The sequence below is a fragment of the Lepus europaeus genome, chromosome 4, assembly GCF_033115175.1.
Source record: "Lepus europaeus isolate LE1 chromosome 4, mLepTim1.pri, whole genome shotgun sequence".
NCBI classification, from domain to species: domain Eukaryota; kingdom Metazoa; phylum Chordata; class Mammalia; order Lagomorpha; family Leporidae; genus Lepus; species Lepus europaeus.
The window spans coordinates 39,142,715-39,169,514 of record NC_084830.1 but is presented as its reverse complement, the minus strand read 5'-3'; the positions used below and the strand labels follow the sequence as shown (position 1 = coordinate 39,169,514).

General features: G+C 34.7%; 1 protein-coding gene across 19 annotated transcripts in view; it reads left to right on the top strand.

The window, feature by feature from the left end:
* RIMS2 (regulating synaptic membrane exocytosis 2) overlaps positions 1 to 26,800 on the top strand; it is a 753,630-nt gene that overhangs the window by 556,741 nt on the left and 170,089 nt on the right. For 13 of the 19 annotated variants that reach the window (XM_062188136.1, XM_062188128.1, XM_062188145.1 and 10 more), the window contains one exon: positions 3,152 to 3,252. The exons of the other annotated variants lie outside the window; for them this stretch is intronic. In XM_062188136.1, coding sequence (XP_062044120.1) covers positions 3,152 to 3,252 — 101 coding nt within the window. The remainder of the gene's footprint in view (positions 1 to 3,151; positions 3,253 to 26,800) is intronic. 19 annotated transcript variants of the gene reach the window in all.

Below are 26,800 nucleotides of genomic sequence, written 5' to 3'. Positions count from 1 at the left end.
GTGTGTAAACTTTTAATGTAACTGTGTCTGTCCAAGAAATCTGATTGTACCATTACCATCCGAGTCAAAGTTTATTACAATTTGATAGCGCTTTGGTACTTAATTTCATGTCAAAAAAGTAATGCGTAATTGTTTAAGCCTAATTAAATTACAATATTAAATCAGACTGCTAAGATGGCTTCAAAAATTAAGCATATCTTATCATGCGCATTATGTTCAATTTTGGAGAATTCTACATAGATTCATCTTCTTAACCTATGAACCAGAATTTCCCAAAAAATATTTTGGAAATACTGAGATTATTTTCAGTGAGATATTAACACATAATGGTGTAGGGAGTGAAAGGTCGGGGTTCAATGAGTATTCTTTATAGCAGAAATTTCAAGGCCTTATACGTACAGATTATTTTGAAAGAGAGACACACAGAGAAAGAAAGATTGAGTGAAAATCTACATTATTGCTTTCACTTGTTTTCCTTTTACAGTGCAAAACATAGAATAACAGAGTTGAAAGTTTAGAAATTACGTGGTCCATTGCACAGTGAACTGTGCTTCTACTATTGATTCCTCTGAATTGTTTTCCATTCTAGGGAGGAAAAATAGACTAGGTTTGTTTGAACCAGAATATTATTTTTAAGTTACCTTTGTTCCAGCAAAGTCCCACAAAAGAAAAATCAACTTGCTGTTGAAGAATCCTTTATATTGGGTCCCTTTATTAAGAGAGGGCTTTCCTAAGGCTGTTATTCTCTGTGGACTGTTTACATATGGGGATAGGTTATGCAAAAGTAGAAAAGGAATAGAAGACTACTATGAGCCAAATAATTTTGGAGGGAGGCCTGTTTGTTTACTTTTGCTCCCAAGATTTATTCTCCTAGGAGAACCTAAAGTTATAAGTAAAAAGGATATTTTCTAAATTTTCTAACTAAAGTAGTGCATTGCAATTTTATTGGTTAAGACTGCAATCCAGAATTTTTCCATTTGGGACCATCTATAGATGATGGCTGGAACTGGAGATGAGAAATTTGTTTGAAATTGGATAATGCATGTAAGTATTTATATCACTCCATTTCCATCTTTTTTTTTACTCATATGAACAAGTAGATGGAAGATCTTTCTACCTCCCACTCTCTTTCAAATGAGTAAAAATACGAAGTACAGATTAATATTCTTCTTAGAACCCCCTACTTATCTGTTAAATATAAGTGATGTTACATAAAGCTGATTCCTGCTAGCAATCAGAAAGAATTTAGTAGCTTCTATAGGAAGTTGCTATCCAAAAATAGTCTAAATATTAGAAAACATGTGTATATGTGTGTGTGTTTGTGACCTGTATCTTTGTAGATGTAGTTGAACTTGTTTTTCAATCATTGCTATTTATTTTTAACATACTTTTTTACTATTATGGTATCTACATGAAGTTTTCTTTTAAGAAACTTCCCAATTAAATATCCCTTCAGTACACATAATTTTTTGATGCTAGGCTAATTTGTTATTTCCCTTGACTTTGTTGAAAATAAAATGTTGACTTGAGCCTATCTCTTGAGATTCAAGTGATTCCAAAGTTAAATTTTATGACTTTAGATGTTTACCCTAGACCATATTTTGCATTTGTATTGTGAGGTATTCACATGGTTTTATGTATAATTTAATTTATATTAACGTGATATTATTATTCCTCACTTTCAAATCAGGACAGAGTCAATTAGTCAAATTATTAAAATATGCCTATCAAGCAATAATTTGTCTCATTTTATTGAATAGTTAATTTAAATTTGCTGGTATATTTGGAGGTATACAGTGTAAGCTCTTTATATGTACTTTTAGCCAAGTTTTCTTACCCTTCCTGAAACATTTTCTTCCCTTTTCATTTCATTTTAATTAGTCAATTTTCACTGAAATTTTTTTATTAACAAAAATTATCTGATACACAATGACATTTTTGCAGTGAAAAATATAATATTTAAAAATAAAACAATAAATTTAAAATATTGGCTCAGGAGAGGATATTGTAACTTCTAATTACACCAGTACTTTTGTAACTCCTTTTCTTTTCTACTACTTTTTAAAAATCAGGTAAGTATTAAAGTACCTGGTTTTTAATGGGTGCACTTTGTCAAGTTATACTTGCTGCAGCCTTAGAGTTGCAGTCATAAGCAAGGAATATGTCTATGTTTACATCCTTACCCACAGTGCTTCTGAGTTTATATTACAACATTTTATCATGGATACCCACTTCAGCCCACTAAGCTTACTTTTCTCAGTGTACAGATTTGTACTTGTAATTGGGATTTTATTTTAGCATTATATTTATACTTGTAAGAAATGGACATATCCTATAAAATCTCTTTTAATAAAAGTGATAAATATGCTCTTAAAATGCTTTTAATGTTTTCTAGAATTTGCTAACTGAATTTGGTTTTGATCCAATACAACAAGTTTGTAAAGACCTTCTTGATATTTACAGTTGATGTTTTGAGGTAGCACCTGTTACAGAAGGCATTAATCTAATTTTGTTATAGGCTTATTTCCCCACTTTCCCACCTCTTTACATTCTGTTTTTCCTCTGAATCAATTTCAGTGATATTTTGGGCCTTTATGGTATGTTATTAGGTCTATTATTCCAAGAAACTCTTTCTTGATTCTGTTTCTAGAGAAATCAAATTTGAAAGTTCCTGATAACTGGATCCCAACATATACTAGATAACCTGCTTTACACTATGACTTAATTATATGATAATACTTTATAAATGCAATTGTGAAGTTATTGAAGCAAAGTAGTTTTACAACTTCATTACCAGCAAATTAATTAAATTATGATGGATTAAAAGCCAAGGTTCTTATAATATTAACCTTATAAAATTTGTATGCTGTCAAGACGGCATATTCTATTGGACAGGAAGATTTGCTGTCTTCTCTTTAACTTCATGTACATTTTATTCAGTTTAAAATTGTTCTACATATTAGTAATCATGATTTTTTACCTAATTCCATACTTTAAATAAACCAGAAAATAATAATATGAAAATTTAGTTTGTGCATACTACTTTGAGTGAAAATAATAGATTCGCATACCATTTCTTCTTTCGTCATGTAATTAGAACTCAGAAATAAGAGTTAAACATTAATTTTTTGGATTTTTTTCTACTCGATAGGTGCTATGGATATAGAGGAGAGAAATCGCCAAATGAAAATTAACAAATACAAACAGGTAGCCGGCTCAGATCCCAGACTGGAACAAGATTACCATTCAAAGGCAAGACATTTTTCTTTTTAAAAGTTGTAAAATAATGAATTAATCATATGAAACCATTAGATTCTTTTAAAACAATTGAATACAGATTAGTCAGAAACAAACATATAAAGCAATGGCCCCACGATATTATTAAGTGCTAAAATTTATACTGTATTTATAGAACAGTTGTTAGGGTTAGATTTTGCCTTGTTTATAACAAAGCATATATTTTATCAGATAGGAAGTTATAGATCTGAAGATGAAGTTGTTTAAAATTTTTCGACTTGTAAAACCTCAAAGTCCTCATAATTGTTTAGGAATAACTTCTGCCATCATAAGATTTTCTTAAATATAGAGCTTCCCCCATTTGATAGTGTTTTAATTGAATCTGGCTTACTGTGGAGTTACTGAAACAAAGTACATACTCACAAGGTGTTACTCTGAATTCAAAAGGTCTTTTAGAGAGGCTATTTTTGAGCTAGCTTTTGGAAATAAGTTGAGGGCTGATCCACCAAAGGAGGGCCATTGCTCTGACCCTTTGTTATCTTGATGTTTTCAAGACATTTTAAAGTTCATGATATTATTCATAAGAGGCATAAGACGACTTTGCTTTGTTGTACCTATTTAATATCCAATTGAAGGATGAAAATAGCAAAAGTTGCTCATAATATTTAGCCATCATGTACTTTCTGATTAGTAACGTAATCATTGTGATCATGTAATATTTATAGTCTCTGTGTATATGTTAGAGAAATGTCATTTGGATTTTTATATAAGTGGATCTATTTTTCCTTTACACAGCTAACCTTCAGAATCTCTCAATTAAATTATATGCCTTTTTTTTAAAAAAAGTAGCACACCTATTAAGTAAAGCCTAAGAGGCCGTAGTGAATATGTAAATATAGCAGGTAGCACTAGTTTCTAGCTTGTTCACTAATACAGCCTAGAGGAAGCAAAGATTTTTTGTGTCAGCATCTACTTCCAAACTACCAATCTCTTCACCAAACTACATAAATACAAAATTATTCATCACAAAATTCTGATGTACTGGAAATGGCACAGGCTATAGCCAGACACACGTAAATTTAATACAAATAAATTTACTCAGTGATACATAACTTCTAGATAATCTTAACTAAGATGAAAATATGATTAACTTCAAAAGATACAGTGAATTTTGTAGAGACAAATTCTATAATGGCATACAGATTCAGATATATATTTAACTGTCTTGAGTTGGGTATCAGAAGTAACATCTGTGTTTTTTGGTATTTCTGCCTGGAGCTTTCATGGCCTGTTATGCTCAAATCTATTGTCCGTTTTATGTAACCTAAAGGCCAAGAATGAAGGCCTGCTAAAATAGGGCATTTGTATTTCTGTGAACATGTCTCTAGATTGCACAAATTCATTTACATCCTGCTGTACTTTAGGAAGGAATGTAGATGATTTATAAAAGTTTATATAATATTCCTAATAAGCTGGTAACAAAGAAAAGAGTATAAAAATAAAGTCAAAACATAATAAGGTAACTCTAAAAGTAAAGTTTTAGAACAAAATGAGTGGCATGAGAGTTCATACAGCTGCTACATGTGGACATATATTTCGAACAGGTACTTCCTAAGAAACCACAAAGGCAACAAAGGCAAAAAGGGAAACTTGGTCAGCTGTGTGACTTACATTGCTCATAAAAACAATGATGTAGAAGCAATAAATAGTACTGATCCTTATTTTGGGTACCTGACCAGTTTATTACAGGGAGTTGGACCAAAGAAATACTATAGTCATGGCTAAGATTTTTTTCTTTCCAGTAAATAAGTTCTGATTCCACACCAATTCATCGATAAATAAAAGCCTAAGACTTCAAATTTTTATAACTTTGACATCAATCATTTTAGTTTGGGAAAAAGTTTAAATCCAAATTACAATCTAAATATGATTTTTTAGATAGTCTTCTAGGCAGTGGATCTCAAAGGGTAGTCCCAGATCTGCAGCCTTGCATCACTTGAAGATTTCTAGAAATGAAATTCTCTGGACCTCTCCCAGGCCTACATTTTTAAAACTGTAGGGTCAGATGTTCCAGTGGTTTGACAAGTCTATCAGGTGATTATGCTATAGACAAAGTTTGAGAACTGCTTAATGGCAAATTAATGATAAAATTTATTGCTAAGTAACTCAATGAGTTGATTGCTTCTATTAGAGTTTTATCTAGAAGCTAGGGATGAATGATATCATATAAAAATGGAGACTTGAGTGTGTTTTAATACATTAGATCAAATTTTTGATAAAAAGGAACCTAAAATATAGAAAGAATAAATAATCTATCCAAGTTACGTAGCTACTAAGATATTGAAAGTATAATTTGTAACTATCCAGTTTTTTAAAGATGAGATAATTAGAGATGATATCCAAAGCCTCTGACAAATGGAGAATATGCTAAACTTCTGAGCCATCTTCTAGATATTCCAATAAAGCCATTAAAAAATACTATGTTGAATCTAATTGAGCTTTTTATTAATGATAGAGTCTACATTCTAAATAGGATTGCCTTCTTGAATTTCCCAAGACTTCTGCATAAATATTTATAAATAATTATTATTAAATTAAAGAAATCATAATAACTCACTTTGGAAGCATCATTGTAATATTATCTATTAAGTTACAGTCTTTTAAGAAGATTTTAAGTACGTATGAAATTTGAAAGCAGCCTATTTTTAATAAAAACAGCAAAAGGCATTTGTAGCCATGATTACTAGTTACTCAGGAAATGATTTCTCAGGGATTTTCCCTCAGAATAGAGCTTAAGTATATAGTCAATGTATTTTTGTGCCTGTTGCATTATCTTATCCAAACTTGAATGTGATTCATCTCTTTTTTCTTCTGCAGTAATTTAAGAGTCAACTTATATTTTTCCCAAGAAAACCAATATTTTTTGCTCTTCCTTGTTTAGAAAATATGATTTGTCTATTAATTTTAACAGGGAAGACTATAGTTCATCATAGGCTAGCTATGCTTCTGAAAATATGTAATGATAAATTAACATAAGACAAAAATAAAAACTCAAAAATAGATTCATATATGAAAATCAATATGAAAAATATGTTTATTTAAATATATCTTGTATATTTAAAAATTAGCTATCTTTAGTATTTTTCAATGTTTTCAGATGAAGTATTATTATGAAGATTTTTTTTTAAATATTTATTTATTTATTTATTTATTTATTTGAAAGTCAGAGTTAGAGAGATCTTCCATCTACTGCTTTACTTCCCAAATGACCACATAACCAGGGCTGGGCCAGGTCGAAACCCAGATCCAAGGGGGAACAGCCAAGATATGAGCCCAAGCCCATATGAGATACAGGCCTTGCAGGCAGTGGCTTTACCCAGTGCACCACAATGCCCACCCCATGAAGATATTTTTTAAAGGGGGTGTCCATAACATATCTACAGATAATTTATATAATAAATTGGCACCATTTTTCTTGAAACTCAAAGGTTGCTTTTTTGAAGAACAGTGCTCTTCTGTTCCCACAAAGTCATCATAAAAATGACTTACCCCTAGCATAACATTTCAGGTCATAATTATTTCCTGTTTTTTCTTTTACTTTTATTTAATGAATATAAATTTCCAAAGTACAGCTTATGGATTACAATGGCTTTTTTCCTCCCATAACTTCCATCCCACCCGTAACCCTCCCCTCTCCCACTCCCTCTGTTTTCTTATTTGTATCCCTAGAATTAAAAAGTGACATAACCCATAGATTGCCTAGACCTTTTCAAATGTGGGCCAGAAGACTATGATAATCCATTTATCTCATAATGTAATAGACTGAGCTAATGTGGGAATGGAGTATAATGTAGTAAAAGAAAGGGATGGAGTTTTTCTCCTTGGGTTGTGGATGCCTGTTCCTAGACAGGTCTTAGTTATCTCCTGTCACTTTTTCTCCAGGTATATTGTCCTTTAAGCGCCCATAACAGATCTCAAATGTATTAGGAGGAAAGCAATTAAAATATGAATACCATCACAGATAGAGTTTTATTTCTTAAAAAAAAATCTCTATACCTGCTAATAAAACTAAAATGATAGAATTATATGCAGTAACAATATTAAAGATTTCAAATGGTTAATATATTTTTGGCAGGGCCGGAGCTGTGGCTCACTTGGTTAATCCTCTGCCTGCAGAGCCGGCATCCCATATGGGCTCAGGTTCTAGTCCCGGCTGCTCCTCTGCCAGTCCAGCTCTCTGCTGTGGCTGGGAAGGCAGTGGAGGATGGCCCAGGACCTTGGGCCCTGCACCCACATGGGAGACCAGGAGGAAGCACCTGGCTCCTGGCTTCAGATTGGCATAGCACCAGCCTTAGCATCCATTTGGGGAGTCAACCAACAGAAGGAAGACCTTTCTCTCTGTCTCTCTCTCTCACTGCCTATAACTCTACCTGTCAAATAAATTTAAAATATATGCAATATACTTGCCTATATATATATATGTATATATATATTTATTGCAGCAGTTAACTAAACTGTTCCATTTTACTGGAATTTACTATCTTCTCCACACTGAGAAAACATATTCAGTGTTGGCCTTAAGTATTTTACATTGACTGTAAGGACCCAGGCAATAGGGAATCCAGAAGAGAGGAGACAAGTTAACAAGACTGGTCAGCAGTGGTCATACTGCTTTTAAAAGTTTGATATTTGTTACACAGGAATGGATATATGAATGTAATGTCACCCATGAGAGCATTGAGGTCCAGCAGAATCCTCCTTGGTGGCTTTGAATAGTTTTAACCTTTTAAGTCTGAGCTTCTTGATTAAACAAGTTTTTGATGTCTTTTTTATAGAAAAGTGATGAGGATTAAAGGAGAAGATACATATAAAAATGGCTTAGCCTCTAGTAAATAAATGATACAGATAATATTATTTATATTATAGTAGTAACAGTAAATGTAATAATAGTCATTGGAAATGAATATGATGATGTCAAAAAGAAATAGTAAAGAAATAACTGATCTAACGAGGATTTTAGTTTATTGCATATATCATTTGAATGTTCCCTTTGTTCTTGAAGAGCTTCAAGCAGCAGAGATCTAAAGGACAAAGTCAAATTCAGGGAGAAAGATTTTTATGGATCTTGCAGAGATTTTTTTTAAAAAAAATAAATTGAAGCTTAGTTTTTGCATTTTAGAAATGAAAGATTATTAGAATTAAGAAATTCTTTTGTCAAGGCCAACAGTAAATGTGACTTGTCCTTAAAATGCTTAACAGGTATAAATTTGGATATAAATGTTTAAAGAAAAATACTCCTTAATAATGGAGACATAAATGGATCTGAAAATTGGAAGATTAAGTATATAAAAAGCAACATTTTTTTTTTTTTTGACAGGCAGAGTGGATAGTGAGAGAGACAGAGAGAAAGGTCTTCCTTTTCGCTGTTGGTTCACCCTCCAATGGCCGCTGCGGCCGGCGCATCGCGCTGATCCGAAGCCAGGAGCCAGGTGCTTCTCCTGGTCTCCCATGGGGTGCAGCGCCCAAGGACTTGGGTCATCCTCCACTGCCTTCCCAGGCCATAGCAGAGAGCTGGTCTGGAAGAGGGGCAACCGGGATAGAATCTGGCGCCCCAACCGGGACTAGAACCCGGTGTGCTGGCGCCGCAAGGCGGAGGATTAGCCTGTTAAGCCACGGCGCCGGCCAAAAAGCAACATTTTTAAGACAAAATAGCCTTACATAAATTAAGAAGATAAATAAAAATGCATGAATTTGGATGTTTTGTAAAAATGAAGGAAGTAAAGTTATGTTTTAATTTTGCAGCAGCGACCGCAACAAAATGCTCTAGAATTTTTGTTGTTGTTGTTAAACAGAAAAATTGAGCTGTTGGTAGCGTACAGCACAGCCAGGCCTTGTGCCTACTAGAGAGATAGCTCGTGCAGCATGACTTCTCAAGCAACCAAGAGAACCTAGCATTGACATAAACACACATCACTATGCTTGGGTTGTGTGGAATCACTTGCTAGAATAAGAGCACTGTAATAGGAATGGTCTCAGTAACCTAACCTCTACCATGCCAGGCAAGGAGTACATTAACATGTCTTTTAGGAAGTAATAAAGCATCCTTCTTTGAAATAAGTTTAATTTTCAGAAATTCTCGTAATGCTTGGTCCTGCCAGATTTCCAGCAGAATGGTTTCGTGTTTTTGGATCAGAATTTAGACCATCTGCTTACAGATTTCATTCCAAGTCAGGTTAGGAAATTTTATCACTTACTAATGAAAATGCCAGAGAGAATGCCAGTGGCTGCACCTGGGTTTCTTCAATGAAGCACACCATTTCTCTACATTTCTATTTGACTTTGTCAAATTTTGTTTGTTCCCACAGAACCCTGAAATCAGACAGCTTTAGGTTCAATAGCAAAATCCCAAAAGGAACTTCTCAGACTGCTGATACGGGAGCATAGGCAGGGAAAAAAAGGCCAACATAGATTATCTGGAAGCATTCTTATTGCCACAGTAGCTTGCAAGGCTCTGAGAAAGAATGCTGAGTCCTGGCCGCTGCAGCCACCTCTGCAGCCCTCTGCCTGTCCACCAGCTGGGGATGCATTTGACCATGTACCGCACACTTTTGATTCTTCCCTGGACTCAAATCAGGGCACACTCCTCCAGGCTGCTGGGCTTTCTAGCTACTTGCCGGAGTCAGCCAGCCTCCCAGCCTTTCAGTAGTCACCTGATGAAAACTCTGGTTGTCTCTTTACCATGTGTACGAATGAAGAAAAATAAGGCCTAGATTTTAAAATCTAGATGATGAAACTAGCAAGTAAGACCAACAAAATACAACATGGCTCTAAAAGCCAAAATATGTTCATGGTAATCTTATCAAGGTCGACTTGAGAAAAACTGAAGTCTCACAAAATTAGCTAATGGCTGTATAGTTTAATTAAAATTGTAGATTCAAATGAAAAAGGATAAAATCATTAATAAGCCTCTATGTCTTATTTTTCTTTTCTAGTGTTTTTTTAATTAATTTATTTATTTGAAAGTCAGAGTCATACAGAGAGAGGAAAGGCAAAGAGAGAGAGAGAAAGAGAGAGAGGTCTTCCATCTGCTGGTTCACCCCCCAATTGGCTGCAACAGCCAGAGCTGCACTGATCCAAAGCCAGGAGCCAGGAGCTTCCTCCCTTGTAGGGGCCCAAGGAGTTTGGCTATCCTCCACTGCTTTCCCAAGCCATAGCAGAGAGCTGGATTGGAAGCGGAGCAGCCAGGTCTCGAACCAGCGCCCACATTGGATGCCGGCACTTCAGGCCAGGGGGTCAACGTGCTGCGCCACAGCGCCAGCCTCTCTAGTATTTTTAATTCATATTTTGTGGATAGATTTTTTTGCATTAAATGCTCATCAAACTAGAATTTGAAAGTACCTGAAAAGTTTCTATATATACTTGTATAATTTTTTTCCTTTACCTCAGATAAATAAAAGAGAGATCAATATATCATCAAGGGAGAAGGAGTCATTAGAAGTATATTTTCTTGTTACTGGTGTGCATTACTACTTAGCTACAATAGTAGCTATGTTCCCAGAAGAACTTCCAAAGTCTTAATTGATAGAGATATATGAGCAGTTTTCTTAATCACTATTCAATTTATTTTAGTGGTTATAATTAAATATAAACTTCTGAGTAATATTAAAAGTATGGACTCGGCATTAAACTTTCACAGTTCACTTCCTACTATTTGTATGACCCTGATGAAATTATTTGGCATCCTGGTGCTTCAGTCCCTTTTCTGTTAGGTTTTCCAGTAGAGTACCAACTCAGAATTGTATTCAAGCTGAAGTCTGTTTATATACATATATAATGCTTAAAACAGAGCTCATATTAATAAGCAATCAGTAAATGTTAGCTGTAATATAATATTGGTGGTGGTGGTGATGATGATGATGATGATGATGATGATGATGATGATAGAGGAGAAGGACAAAAAAGAAGAAACATTGTTTGCAGGAGATTGTTTTCTCTTAACAAAGCCCTTGGCAATTCAAGTCTGTATTTGTTCTCACCAACAATATAGAAGCTATAGATGAATATATCTTTAAGATACTCTTACAACTGAGTAGGGAGAAATGCAGGAAAAGTGAAAAAATTATGACATTTTTTAAAGCCAAAAGTTAATTTGTCTTTTTTTTTGCAATGTAGTAAAAATTTTATCTACTCAAAATTGTTATCACTCCATTTGTATTCCCTAGCAAGCTGGGTGTAATTCAGATATCTATTTCTATAGATATAGACAGATATAAAATTATATTTATACATATTTTATATATCTATGTTTAGATCCACACCACACCCCTCACACACACATCTTAATTTCTGAGCTGAAGACGAGCTTTCTGACCTCTACATTTTAGTTGATGAAGCAATTTTTTATTTCCTCCTTGTGTTATAGGTAGATAGATTTACACATCTTGCTCTAAGTAAAAAATATGCAGTATAAATCTTTGCTAATAGATAATTTTAATGAAATTATAGAGATTTTATGTTTTAATTTATGATTGAACTTCTATTTTAAAATTTAGCTTGAGGGTCCTTTGTTCTTAACAGCTTACATTCATTTGCTTGAGTTGCATAACATAATACCATATTCTGAATGGCTTAGGCAATGGGGAAATTATTTTCTGAGAGTTTTGTTGACTATAATTTCAATATCAATGTACCATTGGTTCCTTTGGTGACTCTTCTTGGCTTGAAGATGGCCACTCTCTTGCTACACCCTCACATGATCTTCTCTTCTCATTGGTGACTAAGTCTTTGTCTTTTCTTATTAGGACAGCAGTAAGATTTCAGTTGGGTGCAACACATACTTCAGTTCCATTTTGAAAGGTTCTATCTCCAGATACAGTCACATTCTGAGGTACTGGGGGTTAAGATTTTGTCCATACATAAATTTAGGGGTGACAAAATTCAGCTCATAACACATTTCTGCAAAGTAGCTATAATGGTCTTTTCAACTAACACTTTAATGCATTGTGAAAGCATATTTGATTAGATTATGAAGAAATTTGTTAAGGCAACTAAATGACACTGTATTATTTTAAATTTTCTGACTTTGTTATTTTTTTCTATTTCCCAAATCCTCGGAGATAAAATATTTTAGTTTTGTGTTTGCAAATTTCTTTTTTAAGTATTTAGGATTTTATTAATACATTAGAATCCCAGGTTCACAGCAAATGCATGATCGTTACTGCAACACAGTTCTTATGTTAATATGAAATTAATACAAAGAGAACAGATTTAATATAATTCATAGGTATAATGCAAATAATATAATGATACTTCTGTTCCTCCTCCCTTGTCTGCTTCCTACCTTCCTTCCTTTCTCTTTTAATGTTTGAGATAGCATATTTTTAATTTACATTATAGTCAAAGGCTTAATGCTCTACTAAAAAAGGAGTTCAACAAGTAAAATGTAGCAAGACCATATGGTCCAGCAGGAATATAGGCAGGGACTATAAATAATAATCAAATGAAAATGTCAATTTTATTCATATACAGTTGAAAATAATCACAGATAATTACAATGTAGTAGTTTATCATTTGTAACCATTTATTTGACAAAGAGATAAAACAAAGTCACAAAAGTTTATTTGCAATAATACTGATACATACAAGTATTTTGTTTGGTTTTGTGTTTTGATTTTTTTCTTTTAAAATTTTAGCTCCCACAAATAAGGGAGAACATGCAGCATTTGTCCGTCTTTGTCCAGCTTATTTTAGTCAACATGCTGTCATCCAGTTGTAACCATTTTGATGCAAATGATATAATATCATTCTTTTATATCGCTGTATACACACACACACACACACACATTATATATATATATATATATATATATATATATATATATATATATATATATATTTGACAGGTAGAGTTATAGACAGAGAGAGAGAGAGGCAGAGAGAAAGGTCTTTCTTCCATTGATTGACTCCCCAAATGCCCGCTACGGCCTGAGCTAAGCTGATCCGAAGCCAGGAGCCAGGTGCTTCCTCCTGGTCTCCCATGCAGGTGCAGGGCCTAACCATTTGGGCCATCCTCCACTGCCTTCCTGGGCCACAGCAGAGAGCTGGACTGGAAGAGGAGCAGCCGGGACTAGAACCGGCACCCATATGGCATGCCAGCGCCGCAGTTGGAGGATTAGCCAAGTGAGCCACAGCACCAGCCCATATATTTATATATTTACCACACTTTTTATCCATTCATCTGATGATGGACACCTTGGTTGATTGCATATTTTGTCTATCGTGTCTGTAAACATGGTGATATAGGTAGCTCTTCAATACAGTGTGTTCATGTATATACCCAGTAATGGGATTTTTAGATCATGTGACAAGTCTATATCTATTTTTTAATTATCTTTCTTAGCCATATAGCTATACTTAAGGGTGGTCTTCTTAGTCATAATTTCATGCTGACATTCATGCATCAGTCTTTTTTCTTCAAATCTGTTTGTAAATGGCTACCTCCTACCATACAGTCATATTTCAAGCTGAGAAATGTAGAAAGAATATTTTTAATTATAGAGAAGTCATTTGAAATGACTAAGACAGTAACATGTTATAAAATTACAGAATAAATTATAATTTCAACATTTTTAGTAAGTGCAAATACACTGTTGCTATGAGCTAAAAACTTTAAAGAATTTTGAATAAATTTCCTCCAACTACCTGCAGGTAAAAGATTTAACCGATAGACAATGGCCACTATTGCGAAGAAAAAAATTTTTTTTCTTGTAGGTTGCTTCATAATGCTCAGGAGGGACATTTTCCTTTTTGCCTCCAAAAAATGATGATGTTTATGCTTTTCCTTTGCTTTTATCAACTCTCTAGAGTTTCTGGGTTGCCATTAGCTGGAATACTATTCGTGTCATGAATGATCTGAACCACAGAAGGAGATATTCCTTTAAAGAATCAGGGAGGATATGAGAAATGAAGAGGGAGGAAGTATGATGAAATAGGGCAGAAACATTCTTTCCAATCACATCCTGCATGTCCTCATAGCATTAAGGATACATATATAGATAAAAATATTAAAACAATAAGAATACTTAAAACAAATACATGAAAACATATGTAACTTCTAAACTAGTGATGGCATTTATAACCTCATAAAATATTCATGTTATATTATATACTGGTTTTTACCTTGTTTCTTACCTTTTACATTAAATAATACACTTGAGAATGGTGACTGTTTTTGCTGTCTCTCCAGGGACAGGAAATTTGTCTTGGCCATAATAAACACGCAATGGAATTTATTTTGGTGAATGAATGTAAACATAGAAGCTAAGGAAATGATAAGATGGTAGGAGTAGGATAATTTGGAAAGGTTTTAGCAGAGATGAATGTTAACATTTTGGGTTTCTTTGTTTGTTTGTTTTTTGACAGGCAGAGTTAGATAGTGAAAGAGAGAGAGAGACAGAGAGAAAGGTCTTCCTTCCGTTGGTTCACCCCTCAAATGGATGCTACGGCCAGCGCGCTGCGGCTGGCACGCTGCGCCAATCCAAAGCCAGGAGCCAGGCGCTTCCTCCTGGTCTCCCATGCAGGTGCAGGGCCCAAGCACTTGGGACATCCTCCACTGCACTCCCGGGCCACAGCAGAGAGCTGGCCTGGAAGAGGAGCAACCAGGACAGAATCCGGTGCCCCGACCGGGACTAGAACCCGGTGTGCCGGCGCCGCAGGCAGAGGATTAGCCAAGTGAGCCACAATACCGGCTGAATGTTAACATTTTGTACCAATATAAAGACAAGATTTGATCTTCAGGAGAAGGTTATTGTATAGAAATCAGGAGCAAATTTTCTAATAGGTACATAATTATTTACTATTCATCTAGACCATAATAGAAAGAATACTGAGAAAGAATGAGAAGATTTGGATTCTGATTTTGACTATCAACTATGTCATAAGACTTTGGCTAAGTTTCCCAATAGTTCTCCACAACTCATCTTTATCTCCAAATTAAGGATACTGTGTCATTTATTAAGTGGCATATATATATATATATATATATATATATATATATCTTATCAGAAATAGCAAATTATTTAATCTTGTAACCTAGCCTTTAAAGTTAGGTTTGAAATAGGTGTTTTTAGCCGGCGCCGCGGCTCACTAGGCTAATCCTCCGCCTTGCGGCGCCGGCACACCAGGTTCTAGTCCTGGTCAGGGCATCGATCCTGTCCCGGTTGCCCCTCTTCCAGGCCAGCTCTCTGCTGTGGCCAGGGAGTGCAGTGGAGGATGGCCCAAGTCCTTGGGCCCTGCACCCCATGGGAGACCAGGAGAAGCACCTGGCTCCTGCCATAGGATCAGCATGGTGCGCCGGCCACAGCGCGCCTACCGCGGCGGCCATTGGAGGGTGAACCAAAGGCAAAAAGGAAGACCTTTCTCTCTGTCTCTCTCTCACTGTCCACTCTGCCTGTCAAAAAAAAAAAATTAAAAAAAAAGAAATAGGTGTTTTTGTATTTTATTTTTTTCAGTTCTAATGTTGTTTCAGTCATTGAATTAGTAATCTCTGATCAGTGTCAGACTATCTGTTAGAAGTAGTCTCACAAATGCTTGAAACCACATAATATTTACAAACTTATTTTATAATAATGATGCTTTGTACAATACTTATGGACTTAATATTGGTACTGTTATTTTAAATGAAATAATTTATAGTTAATTTTGAATCAACATGTACGTATTAAAATCTTCAGTCAATCAGTACATTCATCTAGAGCAACATGTAGCCATTCAATCTACAATTTCAATTTAATTTGGCTAATTATAACTTGAACATATCTGTAATCTTTTTAAGTAATAGTTGTGCGATGAGCATAATACTAGTTGTAATTTTTCTTTAGTTGGAAGGATTATAAGTATTATTAACAAAATATGTCTACTAATGTTTTACTAAATAGTTAGAAATATATTCTCTATTTTACTTATTTTGAATAAATAGTACTCTAATCTGGAAAAAGCCTAGCTAACCTTAGAATGTATCTAATATGAGATTTGCGAGAAAGGAATTTTGACTGGTGATAACTTCAGAGGTAGAAATTTTGCATGTAAAATGCTATGGCAATAGGCCTGGCATATGTGGGTGCCCAAAAATCATTATTTTTTTATTATTTGGAACATGTGAGGTGGTAATAATTTTAAAAACTTTAAAATACTGTGATTTTTGTCAATAACTCAGTTATGAAAAAAATGAAAGTATATTTCAGCACCAGATAACTTTCCAGGGCTTTTCTTTTAAATAAATGGTTAAATTAATCCTCTTTTGTACATCTGAACATATTTTTGCAATTTTGGTGAACATTTAGTGAGTTTCTATTACCTGAAACCCGAAACTGCATACATAGGTTGTTTCTAAATCTGATAAACTATAATTCTGTTTTCTGTTTTTATCACATTAATAGAAAAACCATTACCAGAGAATCAATCAAATAAATTATACTAAAATGAAGAAAACAATGAATAAGTAGGAATAAAGGAAGGAAGGAAGAATGAAATGAAAAGAAAGAAAAAGAAGAGAGGATGAAAGGAAGGGGAGGAGGTGATGCAGGGAGGAAGGCAAAGATCCTTTCAATTCAGTAGTTTTCAATGTAATTAGGGAAATACAGGAATATAGGTAACATCCATATATAATAGGCCATCATGCCAAGTGATATAATAATAAAAATGCAAAGGATGAACAACAAGATAAATATTCAGTATACTCAGAAATATTGGAGAAATCTGGGAGTCTATTATGAGGTAAGGAACATATCAGACATAGTGAAGAACCTAAGCAAAGCTTTAGAAGCCAATGAACACAGGCTGTGCTTAAGGAATAAGCAGTAATTCTTTACAGTAGAAATTCAACACTCACTCAGCTACATGCAAGGAGAAAAGAATGGAAAAGTTGATTGTGACCAGAATATGAAGGCTCTGAGATAAGTAATCTTATTTCATATTTTTAAATTTTATTTTTATGTTCTATATTATTTTCACATTATTTTAGAAACGTATTATTTAAACATCTACATCTTATATTTGAATATTTTATATCAGTATTATTTTGATAGTTTAATATCCTTAGCATTTATATTCTATGATTTTTCTTTATTTTTTTAAAAGATGTATTCATTTTACTTGAAAGGCAGAGTTACAGAGAGGGAGAGACAGAAGCAAAGACTCAGCGAGATCTTCCATTTGCTGATTCACTCCCCAGATGCCCATGATGGCTGTAGCTGGGCCCACCCGATGTTAGGTACCAGGAGCTTCTTTTGGGTCTCCCATGAAGGTGCAGGAATCCAAGGACTTGGGCCACCTTCCACTGTTTTTCCAGGCACATTAGCAGGGAGCTGGATTGGAAGTGGAGCAGCTGGGACTCAATAAGTGCATATATGGGATGCCTGTGCTATAGTTGGTGACTTAATCCCCTATGCCACAGCACTGGCCCTGATTTTCCTATATTTTTATAAAACTCATAGAATGATAGGTCTTGAAGAATTTTGAGGAAGTCATTAACATGGACAAGTTTGTTCTTTTAGGTTTTAACTCTAATGGTATATTTAAGATGCATTTGAAAAAAGAGTTTAAAGACAAAGAGGAGATTGTAGACTGTTGCTATAATTCAAGCAAATAGTGATTGTCCGTCTATGCAACTGATTTGCTTGTTGGCTTCACCCCAGATAGTCTTTAGTAAATGTAGCTGAGGCTGCTCTATCTTCTCACACAGAGAATAAGAGGAGTGGACCTGTTCCATTTGCCTGAATTTGATGGGTTAGAGGAATCCTTTCAAGTTTTTCAACACTATGTAGTTATTTATACTTGAATTTCTATACTGTGTAGTTATTTTGCTTTGCTTCTCTTAGATCACAGTACATTGAGTGACTGTATTTTCTTTTAAAGTATCTTGAAAGAGAGCCCTTCTTTACATCCTCTCCTCATTTTTGTTGTATTTCTACCTGGTTCAGAATCCCAAGGCACTGATCCTGCTTCTATATTCTCATGCTTATTTCTGTTAAAACTGTTGGGATGCTAGTTTGTCAACTGATATCTGTACTATCTATGTATCCTAACAGAGGATATAAATACTCTATACAGTTTTAAAAACCAAAAAAGGCCATGTCATGTTTAAAGCTGGTTACTATTTACCAAGTGTCAGGAATTCTTGTGGCTAGGCAGGGTTTTGTTATGGTTTTTCTTAATTCTGACTCGATTTTGTACATTTCTAACTTGAGAGGTTAGAGAAGCAATTAGTCATAACAGTGACATCAGTGCCTTAACAGTAACTGGGCCCTTTAGTTTAGACTGTTGGTAGGTATATTCTGCTCTCTTTGGCTTGAATGTAAATGAAACTTAATATGTATTTATCAGGATGATATTGCTGTTAATATATGTAAGAGTATAAGAAACACTTTTTGATTGGGACAAATTCCAAATGACATGAATTTGAAATATTACTGTATAATAAAGAACATAAAAATAAATTCAAGACTAAATGAAGCTGTTAAAAAGTTATCTTATATAGTTAAGTCAGTAAAAGGGTAAGTATTAATATGAGTGTGTTACATTATATATTTTTTGTAAAAATTTTTAAGTAGCTATCTTAGATATTGTTAAAGAGAAAAAATATATAAAATATTTGAAAATTGTAAATTATAAAATAACTCACATTCTAATTATTATTATATTATTTTCCTAGGCTTATAATTCCTTAGTACCAAATACAAACATAGTTATAAAACTAACCCAAGATAAATGCTCTCAAAAATGAATAAATATGAATTTCCAAGTCAGGTTTGGTGTTGTCTTACCCTATGTAAGTAAGCCAGTGTGGTACCCAACTACAATGCCCTATTTCTTTTTGAAGAAAAATGGAATTAGGAACCAATTTAGAAAATTTCCATAGCCACTTTCAAGTTTTTTCTAGTCAAGATTAAATATTTAATAATACAGATGAATGTTGGAGAAAATTTAATATCATAATCTAGAATCTTCAGTTTTATCATGGAATTTATTATCATAGATGTTTATTATTATCATGGTAAATATACTCTGAGTCAAGAACTACGATCTTCTGTAAAGACCACATTGCTCCTGTGAAGAAGATACTATCTAGAAACAGACTCAAAGAAGTTGAGACTCGTCTGATTACATAGCTTCTAGTAAGTGGAAAATCAGTTCCACTTCTTTATTTTTTCACTCTTAATCCCATGGTGTCTTTTTTGTTTTGGTTTGTTTTTTTTTTGACAGGCAGAGTGGATAGTGAGAGAGAGAGACAGAGAGAAACTTCCTTTTTGCCATTGGTTCACCCTCCAATGGCCGCTGCGGCCGGCGCATCGCGCTGATCCGAAGCCAGGAGCCAGGTGCTTCTCCTGGTCTCCCATGCGGGTGCAGGGCCCAAGGACTTGGGCCATCCTCCACTGCCTTCCCGGGCCATAGCAGAGAGCTGGTCTGGAAGAGGGGCAACCGGGATAGAATCTGGTGCCCCAACCAGGACTAGAACCCGGTGTGCTGGCGCCGCAAGGCGGAGGATTAGCCTGTTAAGCCACGGCGCTGGCCAATCCCATGGTTTTTATCCCATGATAAACTCCCTTTTATCATCTAAATTAGATGCCTATAGAGTATAATTTTCATTAATATTGTTGGATTAAGGAATTTGTCCTTGTATCATGAGATCAGAAAATATTTTTTCTGACACAAACCAGAAATAGTGATAATCTGTCAGGTTTGCATTCAGGCTGTTCAAAATAACAACCTAACAAAATTACCTCAGTAAATTAAGGATTTTCCCCCTATATAATAGAGAGTTCATATAGTAGTTCAAGATTGATACTACTATTTCAGGAGCAAACAATTCTGTATTCCTGCTTCCCATTCTTAGAGTAAAACATTCATCCACATTTTCACAGAATGGCTACTTCATCTGTAGGCTCACACATAAGCTGCATCAGAAAGAAAAGAGAAAGGGGCAGGAAAAATGACTATCCTGACTGAGTCAGCCCACTATAATCAGAAAACAACTCTTCCAACAGCTCATCCCCCAGATTGCTGCTTATATCTGAATTCAAATTCATTTCAAATGATTAACCGAGCTAGAAGGGATACTAAAAAATGAAGTTGTTTCATTTTGCTGTTGTTAAATCACCAAAATAAATGTGGTTCTTTTAGTAAAAAACAAAGAGAAAAGGAATATCAAGTAAGCATTCTGCACCAAATGCCACAGATAATTAGGTGTTAATTACCATCAAGAACATACCCCAAGTAGCTGAATATTGACATGATATTTGTTTCTATTCAGTGAATAAATGTTTCTTGACTGATTAGAATACAGGATGTTAGAGATGGAAGACTTTGACATAACTCACAAGTTTTAGAAATCTTGATTAGATATTGATAAATAATGCAGGGGATATAAAAGAAATAAGAAGAGTTCTTTTGGACTGAGAAAGAATAAATTTGACTTAACCATACTGAATTTGATATGCTTGCAAAACAACATATGGGAGATGCCCTGTTATCAGCTAGAAGTTCAAGTTGGGACAGAGGTGAGGACAAAAGATAAGACTTAATTTTAGACAGGATGTGATAGTTAAAATGAATAGATAATGGATTAGATCATCCTGGGGGAATATTTTAGAGAAAAGAAAAGAGGGCTTAAGATGGGAAGCTTTGGGAAAAATATTGAAAATCAAGTTAGGGAAAATGGATCTAAGGAAAGGAAATTAAGAAAGAACATCAGAGATGGGGGGAAATCATGAGTGACATCTGGGAAACTATTATGGGAGAGCTTCAAGAAGAAAGAGGAAAGATGAAAATTAAAAACACCACTAATTCACCACTGATGGATTAGGTGATTATTGGTTTGAGGTTTTTACTTTTTTTAGAGCAGTTTCAGTAAATGGTGGAATGGATTAAGAGTTACTGATTTGAAGAAGAGAGTGATAAATTCGTTGGATAAGAACAAAAGCATAAGGTCTGCCACTACTTCAGACTTCTAAATCTGAGATTTCATTATGTAACTGGCATTTCTGTCCCTGAAACTTGTGAGAAGTGGATCAAAGTAAGTGGAGGTTGTTTCTCAAGCAGGAGATGAGTACTGATAGATACATAGTTTTCACAAAGCCAAGCCTTTGGGAAAGTCACTGACTGCTGGCAGTAATTCTTCTGACAAGACATGTCTACGTGTCAATGTCCATTCTTTCTTTGCTTGTGGTGCTTTAGCTTAGGCTGTTACTGTTCCAGATACCGAAGATCTCCTGGATGAGTATGTTGCAGATATACCATCTTACCTCCCTTTTTTTCCTTGTCTCTTAAGGAGTCTTACTGAGTCCTATAAATAATGCTCACATTTCTAAACCCGATCTCCATTGGTGAGCCCAATTCTGCACCCAGTGACTGGATATCTTGAAATCTGCCATATTGAGAGTATTCTTACCATGAAAATGAGGAAACTTTGTGAATTAGAGATTTTCCCTTCAAAAAGATGATTGTTAAACAAACACACGCTAATACACTACATGCCACTATACCCACCTCAGACAATGAAATGATGGATTAAGGAAAACTTAACAGAGGAGGTGACAGCTCCACTGTGCCTTGGAACATGACTAGACACATTTTATGGAAAGGGTGTTGAATGTGCTTCACCCCAACTGACAGTACTTTCTTCTAACTCCAGCTATCACAATGCCTACTTCATAAGGCTTGGAAATTTAAATAATATAATCTACCTACAGTGCTTAGAGCAGTGCTTTTCCCAGGGTCTGCTTGTTTTATTACTATGCCCACCTGAAAATGCCATCAGTTTTGCAAGTCATCAAGAGAAAAATTGTTGCCTCGGTCTCTAGTAAAAAAAATTTACATCCTTGATATTCCTTCCCAGGCTGGGTCATGGTATTCATTAGGTTCTGCCTTACTACAGAATCCCTCCCTTTGAGCTCTGCAGCTACCATAAATCTCTTTCAAACTGGGATTTCACTTGCAGAATATTGCTTACAGGGCTAAATCTTAATTAACTAAGGCCTCAAATGTCTGGGACCTTTGGTCTCTGCCTTCTGTCTCCCAAGTAAAGATCATTATCATACAATACTCTCTTTAGGAGTCTGATCTAGACAAAATCATGTGTAACAAATGTATTTTTGTACAGTACAGCTTTCAGATCTGGCACTGATGAGAACCATGGCTACCACAGGGAAAATAAAATCATCAGGAAATAGCTTATCAAAGAGAGAGTACCTGCTATTGGACTACTGGCAAAGGGCAACAGCTACTATTTTGGATTGTAAAATGAAATAAAAACAAGATGTTTTTTTGCTCACCTTGTTATTTAGTTGCCTGCAGGGCAGGACTCCTATCTCTCTTCTCTCCTCTGTGTCCCCTTCTGATATGAAGAACCCTGCCCAAGAATTCAGCTTCTTCTTTCTTTCCAGAAAATCTACCTGTTTTTTTCCCTTCTATCTTTTGAGCCATTCATGTGTGTCCTCTCTGAATATGATACTGAATATTCTTTCAAGTATTTCTAGATGGCATAAACTTTTCTTCAAAATTGGGATTTTAAAAAATTTCTCAGTATTTTCCAATAATTTCTTAGCCTAGCATTTCATACAATAATTTTCAATTTTATCTATTAAATTGAGAATGAACAATGTAAGGAAATTCTCAGAAAACTACTCCTTTTTTTGTCTGAGAATTTTATTCACAAAGATTGAACAATCAGAGTTTCTAAGATGCAATGGAGAAATTAAACTGGGAAATTATCTAACCAAAGAACTTCAAACAAGATTACTAGAGAAAATCAAAATTTTATTTCTGAAGTTTGAATTTATTTCTTTTCTCAAGTATATTGCTCTAAAATTTTAATGATGGCCTTCTTTTTAAATAGAACTTTGCAGATATGCTATTACTTTACACTAATTTTAGATACACAGAAAGAACATTAACTTTCTCAGGCCATTTAGAAACTCCTTAGAGTCTAGAACATCCTGAAGAATTATCATTTCCTGTAAATTTTTTCTGGTTCATGATCTGCTTAATAGTAATATACAAAAGATCAAAAATACTGTTGGGAAAATTTCCTCCCTCTTTTCCAAAGTTTTAAAGATCTCCAGTTAGAACTGTTTTTAGCTGAGATGATGAAATCCTATGTAGTGAATCTTCTTTGTTTCTATTCTGCTAAAAAGAATAATGAGTGCATCATTCATTGTTTGTCTATCAAATGTATTCTAGTACATGCTAATTATTTAAAACATTACTTACGATAGTACCTACACAACTCCAACCAGTTCCTAAATGAATGAACCTACCTATTCACATTCTTTTCTCTACCTTGGTATAATAATTTAGCTACTTCTATCTCAGTGTTAAAGTGCATAACTTTTGTTTATCAGATGTTAGGGAAAATAAAATTGCATTTGACTGTTTTAGATGCAAACTCCAGTTTTATGTCATTTATTACTTAGATATCTGGGAGAGGAGTTGAGCTTGTATATGATTATACTACATTCTAAATGTGTTCTGAAATTTTATTTATAGAAATATTTTTCACATACTTTGTACTTTCTAAATTTCATATTTTTCATGTGTCTGTAATGTTGTAGACAACAGACTCAACGTCAAGCTAGAATTCTAAGCTAATATCTATTTCTTCTTTATGTACTAATCCAGTCAGTGTCTTTATTTAATGATCTTCTGCTATGGACAATGACAGTAAGACACTGCTGTTTGCTAGGCATGCGAATGGATATTTTGAATTTATTATTTTGAAGAGTCTTTAAAATTCAGCTTATACTCATCTTTCTGGTAAGAAAGCTAAACCTTAAATTTTAAATTAAATTAAATCTGACTCATAGTTGCTAAGAGAGATACAAAAATGAAGAAGATATTACGGAGTTAATTTTCTAATATAGGGTTTATTAGTTAAACATGAAAACATTCACTCATGCACTCTAACACACTATAGAAAGAGGTAGTGTCAGGCCGGCGCTGTGGCTTAACAGGCTAATCCTCCGCCTTGTGGCGCCGGCACACCGGGTTCTAGTCCCGGTTGGGGCGCCGGATTCTATCCCGGTTGCCCCTCTTCCAGACCAGCTCTCTGCTATGGCCCGGGAAGGCAGTGGAGGATGACCCAAGTCCTTGGGCCCTGCACCCCATGGGAGACCAGGAGAAGCACCTGGCTCCTGGCTTCGGATCAGCGCGATGCGCCGGCCGCAGCGGCCATTGGAGGGTGAACCAATGGCAAAAAGGAAGACTTTTCTCTCTGTCTCTCTCTCTCACTATCCACTCTGCCAGTCAAAAAAAAAAAAAAAAAAAAAAGAAAGAAAGAAAGAGGTAGTGTCTGATAAACCACATAAAAGGTATAAAACTGTAGTATTAGGAGTCTCTTCTTTCCTTATCACCAAACTGGATTATCTGAGAGGTCTCAGCCAAATACATGTATAATGTACACCATGGTCACATGTGTTTTCAAAAGTAAACAAATTCTTAAGCCTTGGGTTAGTTTGTATCTAGCCATTCATCATAGCTATGGTACTAAAAGTCATGACAGACATAGAAAACCAAAGGCTGGCATAAGCAAAGTCAGCATCCTAACTACAGACATTTAAGTCAGGTAGGCAGTTAGAACTAGAAGTGAAAGCAAAGCACCTGGGATAAGAACCAATCAGGAAAGCATGGAATTTATAAGTACCAGGTGGCTTCGAATATCAGGATAAGATATGCAAGACAAATATTAAAATTGAAGTGCATTCTGCATTAGCCAAGAAATGTCAAATGTGTCTCCTGTTTAGCTAAAGATGGTCCTCATCTTACAGTTGGAAATCAACATTTCCCTGTACAGTAATGGGATATGGCTGAATCTGGCCAAATATGGTGGTGAGGTCAGAATACATCAGTTGGCTTTACTATTTTAGTTTTGCTTTATGTATTTTCTGAAAGAAATATCTTGTATGTACTAGAAGTATATGGTAGGTAGAGCATTTTTTAAAGATTTATTTATTTATTTGAAAGTCAGAATTAGAGGAGAGGAAGAGAAAAAAGGGCTTCCATTCGATGGTGGGCAATGGGCGGAATTGCGCTGGTCCAAAGCCAGGAACCAGGAGCTTTTCCGGGTCTCCCACCTGGGTGCAGGGGCCCAAGGACTTGGGCCATCCTCTACTGCCCTCCCAGGCCCACAGCAGAGAGCTGGAAGAGGAGCAGCCGGGACTAAAACTGGCGGCCATATGGGATGCCAGCACCTCAGGCCAGGGCGTTAACCCACTGAGCCACAGTGCCGGCCACTAGGTAGAGCATTTTAATATCTATTTATTGTTGAATATTTCTATCTAGTATTTCTTTAGCTAAACATATTCCTGGGATTGATAAAAGCCAGCATTCAGTTATTATCTAATCATCATCATCATCATCATCATCATCATCATCATCATCATTGTCACCATTTCTCACTTATTAAATGCTTGTTTAGATATTGTGCAAAGTGCTTTACATGCGTTGTTTTGTTTAATCCTATGGCAGACTTAGAAGATGAATTTCCTTTTTATCCATATTTTAACCAATGTAAAACTGAGACTCGTAGAAGCAATTGGCCTAAGATCAGAAACCTAACATTTTATGTAGCTAGGATTCAGACCAATGATTCAGTCCCCCTCCAGAGCATTGGCTCTCATTTTATCTTATTACCTTGATTGCCTGCTGGAGTTAAAACTTGGAGTTTTTCATTTGAAGTTAGATTTTACAATAGCCCTATGAACAAAAGTAAATAATAAATACAAGCTGCTTTTCTATAAAATTATTTTAAAAGAAATAATAGTAGACTGATACTTTTCATTATTATAAATAATAAAAACGAGGAAGATAAAGTTCTTCAATATCTACTAAACAATTGTATAGAGCAGAAAAGTTTCTGAAACTTTGATTTTTTGTGTAAATGTCAAAAAACATGAATAAAATGAGATTTCTAGATATGTATCAACTTGAGATCAAATTACTTTAAATTCAGTGAAAACTAAATTAAGTATAAAAATAATTTATTGTGTGTGTGTATGTGTGCATATATTAGATACAGGTAGACAACTAGGTAACATAGATACTACTGGATCCATGCATTGTAAAGCTATTGTAGACAATGGCTTAAGACATTGTCCTTTAAATAATTTCAAAATTATTTTAAAATGACTTTATTTGGAATGAGATTTTATTGAAATAAATCTTTGTGAATAAATAATATTCCTTTTATAATTGAGCACTATAATTCTGATTACCTAGATATTTCCTGGAAGAAGGCAGCAAGTTTTTGAATAATTTAATTGTATTCTTACTGATAATGAAAAGTTTATCTAACAAAGTAGGAAGGTAAAGTGAACTCAGGTCAGTCACTTAATCATTTAATCAGTCATTTAATAATTGTTCAAATGTTTTGGAAACTTAGAAATAATTTTTTTTAACTTTGAAGAAAAAAGAATCAGTTGTTAGCTAAACCCTGGGAGATTTGCAGACCAACATGGTACCATTTCAATTTGATACAATGTTAATGCCCTGTTGCTACTTAATTTTTCATGGC